At 61.6% G+C, this 11,706-nt stretch overlaps 1 protein-coding gene across 1 annotated transcript; it reads right to left on the bottom strand.

Moving 5' to 3' along the window:
• Positions 1-1,758: 1,758 nt before the first annotated feature.
• LOC148225034 (zinc finger protein 783-like) lies at positions 1,759-8,864 on the bottom strand. Its single transcript, XM_088175249.1, has 6 exons — positions 8,826-8,864; positions 8,293-8,691; positions 7,310-7,436; positions 5,571-5,684; positions 4,830-4,940; positions 1,759-3,883 (listed from the first exon to the last, which is right to left on the bottom strand). The coding sequence occupies exons 1-6, from the start codon at positions 8,847-8,849 to the stop codon at positions 2,973-2,975; spliced, it is 1,686 nt and encodes a 561-aa protein (XP_088031375.1). The 5' UTR covers positions 8,850-8,864; the 3' UTR covers positions 1,759-2,972.
• Between the last annotated feature and the right edge of the window lie 2,842 nt (positions 8,865-11,706).

Genomic DNA, 11,706 nt, shown 5'->3' on the forward strand with positions numbered 1-11,706 from the left:
CACCACACCCTGTCCCATCCATGCCCTCCTGTCCCACCCCATCCGTGTTGTCTCTTCATGCCCCATGCACACTGTCTGATCCCATCCCATCCCATCCCATCCCATCCCATCCCATCCCATCCCATCCCATCCCATCCCATCCCATCCCATCCCGAGTGTCCACTCTTGCCCCATCCAGTCCCACCCTATCCATCCCACATCTTGTCCCATCACATCCCGTTCCATCTATGCCTCACCTAGTTCCATCCCGTCTCATTCCATTCATCCTGTCCCACTCTATCCTACTGTGTCCCATATGCCCTGTCCCATTCCATCCTGTTCCATCCCATCTCCCTAGTCCCATCCCTGCCTGCTCTGGCACAGCCCTGACACATCTTGGGGGGATGTTGGTGATACTGAGCACAGGGAAGGGCAAGAAACACTTTGGTTTGTGGGAAAAGGGAGAGGACAAGTGGGATGGGGGGACACCTGGGCTTGTGGGGGACAGCAGGTGGGGACCTCCAGTTAAAGACTCCTTGTCCAGGCCCCTCTTGGGCTGTCCCAGGGATCCACAACCCCTCTCCAGGGAGGGGACACCAGGAGCAGCTCTGGAATGGAGGGGAATCCCTGCCTGGGGTTTGTATATCCCAGTGCAGCTCCTGGCAGAGGGAGTGCCTGACCCTGGCTGTGGGAGGCCCCTGTGGAGATGGGTGTGGATTACCCACAATAAAAGTGTATTTATTCCCAGGAGTGGACTGAGCAGCCCTGGGATACAGCCATGTCCATGGAGTGCTGTGTGCCTGTGACCAGCACACACACACGGCACACGTGTGACCACACAGGGACACTGCTGTGTCCTCACGGAGTCTCCGTGTGCTCAGAGCTGTGCTCTGCCTCGCCCTTGGAAGCACCCGCCCTCCCCAGCCTGGATCCCACAGGATGCTCCTTCCCTGAGCTCTTTTCCCTCTCCCTCTTGCTTCCCTCCATCTCCAGCATCTCCATGCCCATGGGGACACCACATTCCATAGAGTGTGGAGGGATTCACCCAGGGTCACTCAGAGCTTGAGGGGATTCACTGGGATCACCCAGAATGTGGGGGGGATTCACTGGGTTCCCTCATTCCACCTCCCCAGGCCCCCAGCATGGATCGAGATGCCTGAGGGACTCTGTGGACCCCAAGTGCCACATCCCCACGGTGCCTCTGACCTATGGGCTGCCCTCTCCCCCTCCCACACCAGGTCCCAGTTTGGAACAACCCCTGGGCCTCGCTGGAGCTCGGGGAGTCTCTGGTGGGCAGAGGGAACTGACTCTGTGTCCTGGGTTCTGACAGGGAAGAGCCTTGCTGGGAATGCTGGGCTGAGAGGAAGCCTGGAAGGAAAAAACACCCAGTGTGGCACCAGCTGGGCACCCTATGAGGTCCCTTCCAACCCAGGCCATTCTTTGATTCCATGATCCCAGCTCCAAGGCGGCCACAGCCACCAGCACTTCTCTCATCCTGGGCATGGGATGTCCCGGCTCCATCCCACCACAGATCCAAGGATTCCTCAGCCGTCCACAGCCCCGTTTGTGTGTGGCACAGGCTGGCTCCTGGAGCACGAACCCAAATCACGGCAGCAAAATTAAAACCACAAATCCCAGAGCAGCCTCGTTTAAAGCCAGGCCTGGCTTTGCAGCTCAGCTTGGCTTGTGCTGTTCACCTGTTCCACAATTACCTGGAAAAGCTCCCGAGTAACAGCCAGGAGCAGGATGAGGAAGCTGCAGGTACCAGCTGACACGGAATTCAGAATGGAAACACTGTATTGACAGACTTTACAAAAGTTATTACAAAACACGGTCACAAACCAGCAGCTGACGATACAGAGCGAAGAGACACCACGTACAGCCACCTCAGAACAACACCAACAGCTCCAGAAGTCATCCAATATTTACACAAACGGCTGGAAAACTCCGGGCGGTTATCGCATACATGGAAGTGTTTTAGAGCAACTGTGAAATATAGTGTCACACCTTTCCTTGTAGTATTATCATCATCATAATTAATAATAATAATAATAATTAATAATAATAATAACAGACTACTTCTAGGTTAACTAAAAACCAAACAGCTCTTTACAGGGGTTAGGAGAAGCTGCTTTCACTCGTCTGACTTACCTGAGTGAGACCAAACCCAGTTAAAAAATAATAATAAAATCACCTTCATTGCCAGGAGTCCGCGTGTCGGCCCAGCGGCGCCGGTCCCTCGGGCCAGAGGGGAACCACAGCCCGGCTGGTGCCAGTGACACCCTTCGAAAGAACGGAGACGTGTCCTCCTCGTGTGAGTGACCCCAGCACGCCTCCAAACGCTGCCCTTCCCGACTCCTCCTGCTCCAATGTCCTCAGCCCCTTCTCCTGCACCTGCTTTATCTCACCCCGCTCTTTGCCACGCTCTCCTCTCCGCTTTTCCGCCTTCCACAAATCCCACGTCGTGCCCTGACCACCTCTCTGCCTCTCTTGCCTTCATCCCAGTCCTGGCCTCGCAGCCTTTTCGGGACACGGCGACGCAGCGGGAGCGGCCGGCTGGGAACGGCGCCTTCCTTCCCTCCCTCCCTCCTCGCGCTTCCAGCCTTGCAGTGAAACGAGTGGAAAAAAGAAAGCGAAAGCTTGTCACTCCTGAATATGCACAAAGATAGGTGGGGGAACACCTGCTAAATACGGACCCCAGAGAATCGCTCGGGATTATTCTCTACGGGCAGAATCCAACCCTGCGTAGGGAACAGCGAGCACGGGGCCTGCGCCGCGGTGGAAGTGCCACGGGAACCCCGCGGGGTCCCAGAGCTGCCTGGGCCGGCCGAGCAGAGTCTTTAAGAGGAATTCCTTGGATGCTTCACCAAAGCGGGCTTCGTAGCATGACCACATGGATTAGCTGCGATACAAGTCACCTGCCATCATGCTGCACGTCCACCTGCCAGACCATCACGGTCACCGCGAGCCCTCCTGCCCCGGCCCCACCATGGCTACTGCTTAGTCTCTTTCTTCACGCAGAAATGGTCGGTTTGGGTGCCCGCCGAGCCCAGGTTGTGCTGGGAATCCTCCCCGGGCCGCGGGTTGCGGGAGTGGATTTTCTGGTGGCAATTCAGGGACTCTTTGTAGCGGAAGTGCTTCCCGCAGACGGGGCACTGGTAGGGGGTCTCCCCGGTGTGCACCCGCCAGTGCTTGAGCAGGTGGTCCCGCCGGATGAAGCTCTTGCCGCACTCGGTGCACTGGTAGGGCCTCTCCCCGGTGTGGATGCGCTGGTGGCGGATGGCTTTGGAGAGGTCTCGGAAGTCCTTCCCGCAGTAGGTGCACGTCAGCGGCCCGTCACCCTTCCCCGTGTGCAGCTTCTGGTGCAGGATCAGACTCACTTCCAGGCTGAAGCTCTCCTTGCACTGGGAGCAGGTGTAGGGCCTCTCCACCATGTTGTTCACCTGGTGCCTGACGAAGCCGTACTTGAATCCCGAGCTCTTCTCTCCGTCGGGGCGCTTGGACGCTTTGGAGCGGGAGGGGCCCTGGCCCTTGGCTTTGGATTTCTGCCGGAAGCTCTCGCCGCGCTCCAGGGACGTGCAGGCCTCCTCGCTGGCGTGCGCCTTCTGGTGGGTGGCGAAGAGCTGCTTGTCCAGGAAGCTCTCCCCGCACTCACAGCAGATGTAGGGCCCCTTGTCGGCCGCCGCCTCCTCGGGCTCCTTCCTGGCCAAGTCTCTCCCGCGGCGCACCGAGCGCCTCAGCCCGTTGCCCGTCGCCGTTCGCTGCGGTGGGGCCGACCCGCTCTGGCTCTTGCTGCTCGATTGCATCTCCTCCTCCGGGCTGGAGAAAACCTCCTCCCACTTTCCTGTCAAGGACCTGGAAAGCTCCAGGCTCTCGGAGCCTTCCTCATCGCACGGCTGTTCGTCTGGCAGGGCAGAGACACTCGTGTCATTTTGGGGAGGCAAGGACTGGGTTTTTATTTACACAGCTCCTCCCTTGGGACACGGGTGGTGGTGTCTGGCACTGATGGGGCTGTGAGTCCATCTGGGAGCACCTACCCTGTCCTGGGATACAGGTGAGGCCAGAGGGATTTGACTTGCAATCTTGGAATTGTTGACGTTTTAAAAGGCCTGGAAATCACCAAGGCAAACCATCTCTCAGCACTGCCAAGGCCACATCCACACGGATGTTACATCCCTCCAGGGATGGGGATTCCACCACAGCCCTGGGCACTCCCAATGCATCACAGACCCTTTGGGGGAAGAAATTTTCCCAATTTCCAACCTGACTCTCTCTGGCACAGCTTGAGGCCGTTCCCTCTCCTCCTGTCTCTGTTCCCTGGGAGCAGAGCCCGACCCCCCCAGCTGCCCCTTCCTGTCAGGGAATTGTGCAGAACCAGAAGGTCCCCCTTGAGCCTCCTTTTCTCCAGGCTGAGCCTCTTTCCCAGCTCTCTCAGCTGATCCTGGTGTTCCAAACCTTTCCCCAACTCCATTTCCTTCTCTGGACACACTCCAGCAACTTCCTGCCTTCAATTATATTGTACTATAATATTTTATATATAATCTATCTATAGTTAGGTAGCCAGAGGAAAAAAGAGGGTTCCTGAAGCAGGACACATCTTTAAGGACTTGTGGGTTAGGACAAAGGCCAAAAAACCAGAGGAAAAGGGAAAAAAACTTATTTTCCTCAGGGGCTTGTTCCGTGCATGAGGCTGAAGGACCTCCCATGGTATAAACTGTGACTCAAAGCAACTCCCTGAAATTCTGGAAAACCACCATCCAGAAAAGCTGAGCTGTGCCTGGGAATGAGGCTGGGAAGCCAAAACCACGTCTAGGCAAGGGACACTTTCCAAAGCAGCTCAGTGCACTCACATGTACCAGGGACCTCCATGTTCTCCTCTTCCTCAGAGCCTTCATGGCTTTCAGCCAGAGTCTCTTCATATTTACCCCATGAGCTGTCATCAGGCCCAGGGAAGAAAAACTCTGCAAGAGAAAAGGGCAGGAGTTACACTCCAAGCTTCCAGCTGCTTTAGAGGATTCCAGGAGAGATGAATGCCTCAGCTGGGAGACAAGGAGGAAAGCAAAGTCCCCCTGTACCTGAGAAGAGAGCTGACAAAACAGAACAGCCCCACATTTGGTTCCACTGATGCTTTGGATTTTAGCTTTTATATTTTTCAGAATCTCTGCTGCTTAGTCTTTAACTCTGAAGCTTCATATTAGGTGTTAGTGAATTCTCTTCACAGGATGTTTAGACAAAACAATTCCTTTCTAGCTAGAGAATCACAGACAACTGGTACCCAAAAAGCAGAAACAACAGCGAGGGAGAGGGAGCAAGCCAGGGGGCTGAGACTTCATAACCTGGGGCTGTGGTTGGACAATTTTATAAGTTCTGGTTCACCTACACGTTGGGGTCAAGTGTCAAACTCGTGACCAAGATCGATCCTGGATTTGATTTGGGTGTAGCCCCATCCAGGCTCTTGCATTGCCCGAAGTGTATCCTTTCAATAAATACCTATTTTGTTCTTTTTGCTCTGTCTAGTCTCTGTTCCAGGTCAGTCTTTCCAGGCAACACCACCTCCTCCCTCCCCGAGTCCCAGGAATCTCGTGGCTCACCAGTGCTGGGGTCCATGGGGGTCTCTCCTCCCTCAGAGTCCTCCTGATCCTCAGCATTGGGATCCTCTCCCTGCTCAATCCGTGTCAGCAGCTCAGGCTTGGAAATGGCAGCATCTGCACATAAAAAAGAGGATGAGGATGTTTCCCCTGCCCTGGCAGGAGAGCGACTCTGCAGCCTTTGCCCACCAACCTTCCTTTGCTGGGAGACGAATCTCAGAGAGAGGCTTAGGAAGCTGCTCTCACCCCTCTGCCCCGCTCACCTTGCGTGGGCCCTGGATGCAGGAGCACACTCTGCTCAGGTGAGGAGCACCTCCCAGCCTGCAGCGTGAGGAGGACAGTCAGAAAAGGCATCCAGGCTTACCTGCAGGCTCTCCTGTCTCCTCCTCTGCGCTAAGGTCCGCGGATCCATTACAATGGGGGCTTCAGCTCGGGGGCAGCACCAGAGCTGCCAGCACTGCCCTCCCCGTGTGGTTCCCTCCAGCCAGGACTGCTCCATCCCACTCGTCCGAGTCACAGGCTGCTCGCGGATTTTGGTGGGGGAACGGGGAACAATCACCATCTCTCCTCGGGTGGAGAGCAGAAAACTTCACTTCCAGACATGTGGGAGGCCCTGGCGGTTAAATTCCCACCTCTGCTCCGGTGGATCCGTTTGCCTTACACAGGAGCCAAAGCCCTAAACCTCGTTTCTCAAGGGAAACCTTGGGATGAAGCACAGATACATTTCTCTAAGCTCCAGGCTCAGATCCCCAGATCCCCTGCAGCAGGACAGCTGTGCTCCTGCTCCTCAGGAGCAGGACACGGGATTGGTTTGAAAACAGGAGAATGGGGGCTGTGGTTACCCTTCACCTTTCTCCCTGGCACACAAGGATTGCAGGAAACCTCTGTTCAGAGAGATAAACAGGGAAAAAAATAAAGAAGCAGAAAAGGATTGGGCAGAGCTGGATGGCAGGGAGGCAGATGAGCCTGGACTCGGCACAGGGAAGTGTCTGGCTACCAGGGACGGCGTCTGCACTCCCACCCCCGGTCCAGCCAAGGCAAGGTCATTTCTGGAACATGTTGTGAAGGCAACGTGTTCCCCAGAGGGAATTCCAGCAGCCAGGACTGGCAGGAGCGAGCGGAGCGCGTTCCTTTGGCTGGGAATGCACTGCCCTGAGCGACTGATGGGAAAGCAGGAGGCAGAGCTCACCCTCAGCTGCTGCTTCTCCCCAGCTCTGCCCCAGCAGAGCACCTCGAGCAGAACTCGCTCCCTGGAGCTGGACAGAGCACCCGGGAAAACATCATTCTCCCTCATGGGAGAGGAAAGGGGAGTCTGCACATGGAAAGGGCTGGAAGGAACCTCAGAGGCAGGGCACCCTCTGCTGCCCTAGGCAGCCAGGGGGCTGATGCACCCAGAGCAGTGGATCTGTGGACCTTGGCGTGACAAAGGAACTTCCCCCTTCCCCAGCTTTGCTTGGATTGAGGGTCCTCTCACTTCCCCTCCTCCTCCTCCTCCTCACAATCCCAGCACTCGCCGGGCCACAGGGACCATCAGGGAGCCACTGTCCCTGTGGTGACACTCATGCCATCCTTCCACCCTCAGTGTGGCTGTGAGGGCTGAACTCGCTGCCAGGGCTGTGTAACACCTCCTCAGAGCACACCACCCCTCCACGATCCTGCAGGACACAGAGCTGCTCCCATCCACCAGTTCCCAGGAAAACTCAGTGCCAGGAGGCTGAGGGCAAACCCTGGCCCATCATTACCCATGGAGATGACGGCCTCGTAGTTGCCTTTCATGATGTGCCTGTAGAGCTCCTTCTGCCACTCGTTGAGGCTCTTCCACTCCTCCTCAGAGAAGTTAAATGAAGCATCGTTGAAGGCCACGGGGACCTGCAAGGAGCAGCACCACGGGGTTTGTTCTCATTTAAGAAAACACTTGGGGATGTTTTCTCATTCAGTTTTCTCACTCAAACTCCTCAAGTGTTGTGCAGGACAGTCGCAGGCACGAACATCTGCTCCTTCCCACGTGCCTCATCCCTCAAGGGATCAGGCAGGGATTTCCCCTGTCACCCGCCTGTCACCTCCCCCTGCTCAGCCTCCTCCTGTCACAGGCAGTGCCCCATGCACAGCGCCTAGCACAAACTCCTTTTCACCTCCTTTTTGACACATTCTGCTGCTCATCACCTCTAAACAGCCACTGGGGATGTTCCCAAGCCTTCCCAGTTACACAGGGCTGAGCCACAAAATTCCAGGAGATCCAAACACAGGAATATGTGACATCCCTCCCAGATCAGACATGCACGAGTGGAGCAAAATCAACACAGCAGGACCTGTGCTGGTGCTTCTGAGTGCTGAGGGGAAAACAGTGCTGTGGGGGAACTGCTCTCAGTGCTGCAGCTGCCCCAAAATGGGGCTGTGAGTGCAGGGATCAGCCTGTCAGTGCACAGGAGATGGGGCTGTGAGTGATCAAGCTGCCAGTGCAGGATATGGGGGTGCAAGTACAGGATATGGGGGTGTGAGTGCAGGATATGGAGCAGTCAGTGCAGGATATAGGACAGACAGTGCAGGGATCAGGCTGTCAGTGAACAGGAGATGGGGCTGCCAGTGCAGATATAGGGCTGACAGTGCACAGGATATAGTGCAGGATATGGGGCTATACAGAGCTTGGGGCTGTGAGCTCAGGGCTCTGAGCCCAGCACAGGTGCAGAACAGCCCCGTTTTACAGCAGGGAGCAGAGAACCGTTACCTTGGGGACTTCCCCTTTGGCCCCAGGGGGCAGCCGCAGGATCCAGAAGTTCCTGTTCTTCAGCAGGTTCTCCATGTTCTCCAGCCGCTTCTGCAGCTGCCCGTACTCCTGGATGAGCGTGCCCAGCGCCGTCCACTTGCTCTCCAGCTGGTTCCCGAACTCCACCGCCGTCTTCTCGCAGCCGATCAGCTTCGTCTCCGCCATCCTCATCCTGCCCTCCAGGTTCATCAGCTGGGCGGCCTGGGTGTCCACCTTCCTGTCCACGGCCTGGATCTCGGTGACCAGCGTGAGGGAGATCTCGGCGGCCGGCAGCTCGGCCTCGCCGCCGGGGCCCTGCTCGGGGGCGGGCAGCGGCTGCTCCAGGCCCAGCTCCTGGGGCTCCATCATGCACTCCAGATCCTGAGGAGGGAACGCGCCGGGCGCGCCGCGGTGAGCGCGGGGACGCGCCCGCAGCCCGCGGGGGGGGCGGGACGCGGGGCCGGGCCGGGGGGCGGCGGCCGGCGGGGGAGGCGGGGGGCGGTGGCGGCGCTTACCTCAGCGGGGGCCCAGTCGGCCATGGCGCGGGGGGCGGCGCGGGCGGTGCGGGGCGGCGGCGCGGGCGGTGCGGCGGCGGGGCCGGGCGGCGGCGGCGGGCTCAGCAGCGGCGGGGCGGAGCGGCCATGCCGAGGGCGCGGGGCGCGCTGGGAGCGGCGGCGGCGGCGCCCGGCGCCACAGCGACCTCCGGCGGCGGGCGGACCGCGCGCCCATTGGGCGGCGGCGCGACCAATGAGGGGGCGGGGCGCCGAGGGGGCGCGGCCTGGCGTCACGCGCGCTCCCGCGGCCGGTAGCGGGGCCGCGCGAGGCGGGGGCGGCGGCGGCGCCGGGCGGGACCGAGCGGGCGGGAGGGGACCGGGACGGGAACAGGTGCGGAAACGCCACCGGGGCTCGGCGGCCCCGCCACCCGCCCCACGGGTGGCGCCGACGCCGACGCCGCGTCCCGCCGCCCGGCCGCGCGCCGTCATCCCCGTGCGGCATCACACACATCCCCCGCGCTGCTGAGGCCTCGGCGGGAGCAGCACCGGGAGCAGCTGTCGCCGCGTTTCCCGAGGACCGGGAGGGTGTCGGTGTCATGAAGGAGGACCGCCAGCATCCCGTCGACCTGGGTGAGGCACCGGGGCCAGCCCGGCACCGGCCCTGGCACTGCCGGTCGTGGCCTGGCCTCGCCGGATTGGTGCCGGGAGCAGGAGGTCTCGGGGTGGCTCTGGGCTCACCACGAAAGCGCACCGTCTGCCTGTACCCATCACCACGGGCAGCCAAGCCTAGCTTTTTGTGACCGATGTCATCACTGGTGGCATCTCCATTGGCCTCGGCGGTGGCATCACTGGCTGTCCCTCCTCTTGTCTCTGTGACAGGTTACGCCATCACCAAACCCGACATCCTGGCCGAGGTGGAGCGAGGGGACGAGGGGGTGGCGGCGGCAGCGGGGCCTTGCGGGGAGCACCAGAGCCCCCGGCCACATGCGGCACCCGCCGGCCCCTCCCACGGTGAGCGGGACACGGGGACGGGCGGGATCGTGGCCGGCTGGGACCAGGAACAGGAGTCGGGCGCTTGGCCGGATCCTGCCGAGCCGAGGACTTGGTCCCGCGGGATTCCTGGTGAGGCGGCCGCTCCCCAACGCGCTCCTGTCTCCACAGGGGACTGGCAGGTGAAGGAGGTGAAGAGCGAGGAGGAGGTGTCCCCACCGCCCTGCTCCCCCCCGGCCCGCCACACCGGCCCCGCCGACTTCCTCGTCCCGCTGCGGGAACGGGGCTGCAGCTACTGCGGCGTCCTCGAGCCGGAGCCGAATCCCGGTGCCGGTAACGGGGGCTTCATCGCCGCACCCCCCGCCTTCGAGAGCCGCCGCTGCCGGCCCGGGGAGCGGCCGCTGGATTGTGCCGAGTGCGGCCGAGGCATCGGGCAGAAGCCGGACCTGGTGCGGCACCGACTGGGGCGCAGCACGGAGCTCGGCCACAACTGCGGCCGCTGCGGGAGAGGCCTCGCCGAACCGGCGGGGCTGGGGGCCACGTGCAGCCCCCACCGCCCGGGCCCCTGCCCCGGGCGCTCCCCGGGCACGGCGGAGGGAACGACGGCAGCGCCGCGCAAGGAGCGGAAGGAGCTGTCGCTGACCGAGAAGGTGCGCGTGCTGGAGATGCTGGAGGGCCCCAAGGTGTCGCAGAGCGAGCTCGCCAAGCGCTTCGGGGTGTCGCAGCCCCAGATCTGCCGCATCATCAAGAACAAGGAGCGCATCCTGAGCGACTGGCACCGAAACGGCGACCCCGAACGCAAGCGCAAGCGGGAGGGGAAGGACGCGGCGCTGGAGGCCGCGCTGCTGCGCTGGGTGGAGGGTGTCCGCACCGCCGAGCTGCCCGTGAGCCGCCCGCTGCTGCAGCTCAGGGCCAGGCACCTGGCCCGGCCCGACCCCGAGCCCAGCGGAAGCTGGCTGGCTCGCCTGGGCGCTCGTCACGGCCTCGCCGGCAAGAAACCCCCGGCGGAGAAAGGGGACGCGGAGCAGCCCACGGTGGAGCACTGGGCCGGCGCGGTGCTGCCCGGGCTCCTCCGCAGCTACGCGCCCGCCGAGATCTTCGCCTGCGGGGAGACCGCGGTGCTGCTCCCGCCCGGAGCCCCCGGCAAGGGCGAGAGCCCGGGCGAGCGGCTGATGCTGCTGCTGTGCGCCAACGCCAGCGGCTCGGAGAAGGTGCCGCTGCGGGCGGTGGGGGACAGCCCCCGGCCTCGCTGCCTGCGGGGCGTCAACCTGGAGCAGATGCCGTGGAGCTACCGCGCCGGCAGCCTGGGCGGCCTGACCGCCCCGCTCTTCGCCGAGTGGCTGCGGGAGTTCAACGAGGGGAAGCGGCGGCAGGGCAAGAGCGTCCTCCTCCTCCTGGCCAAGCACGAGGCGCACCCCTACCTCCAGCTGTCCAACGTCAGGATGGTTTTTGTCCCTCCGGCCACCGCTTTGGCCCAGCCCTTGGACCGCGGCATCGCCAGCGACCTCAAGGGCCACTACCGGCGGCGGCTGCTGCGGTGGCTGCCGGCGGAGCGCGGCGCGGGCCAGCCCAGCCTGCTGGATGTGCTGCACATGCTGGCGCAAGCCTGGGGCGATGTTCGCCCTGGGCTCATCGCCAGCTGCTTCCGCGCCGCCGGCTTCACCCCCGACGCCAGCGCCGAGGCCGTGTCCCTCACCTCGGCACCCGGCGTGCTCAGCCGGGAGCAGCTGCAGCGCGACGGGGACCCGGCGGAGGCGGACGGGGACGAGGGCACGGCGGAGGGCGAGGACGCGGGCGAGCTGGCGGCCGTGCCGCCGTGCCCCTCGGAGCGAGAGGTCTGGAAGAGCCTGGCCACGCTGCGGAGGTACCTGGAGTGCCAGGCCACGTCGCCGGACCTCTTCCAAGCTTTCTA

The sequence above is a fragment of the Sturnus vulgaris genome, chromosome 1, assembly GCF_052056855.1.
Source record: "Sturnus vulgaris isolate bStuVul1 chromosome 1, bStuVul1.hap1, whole genome shotgun sequence".
In the NCBI taxonomy this organism is placed as follows: Eukaryota; Metazoa; Chordata; class Aves; order Passeriformes; family Sturnidae; genus Sturnus; species Sturnus vulgaris.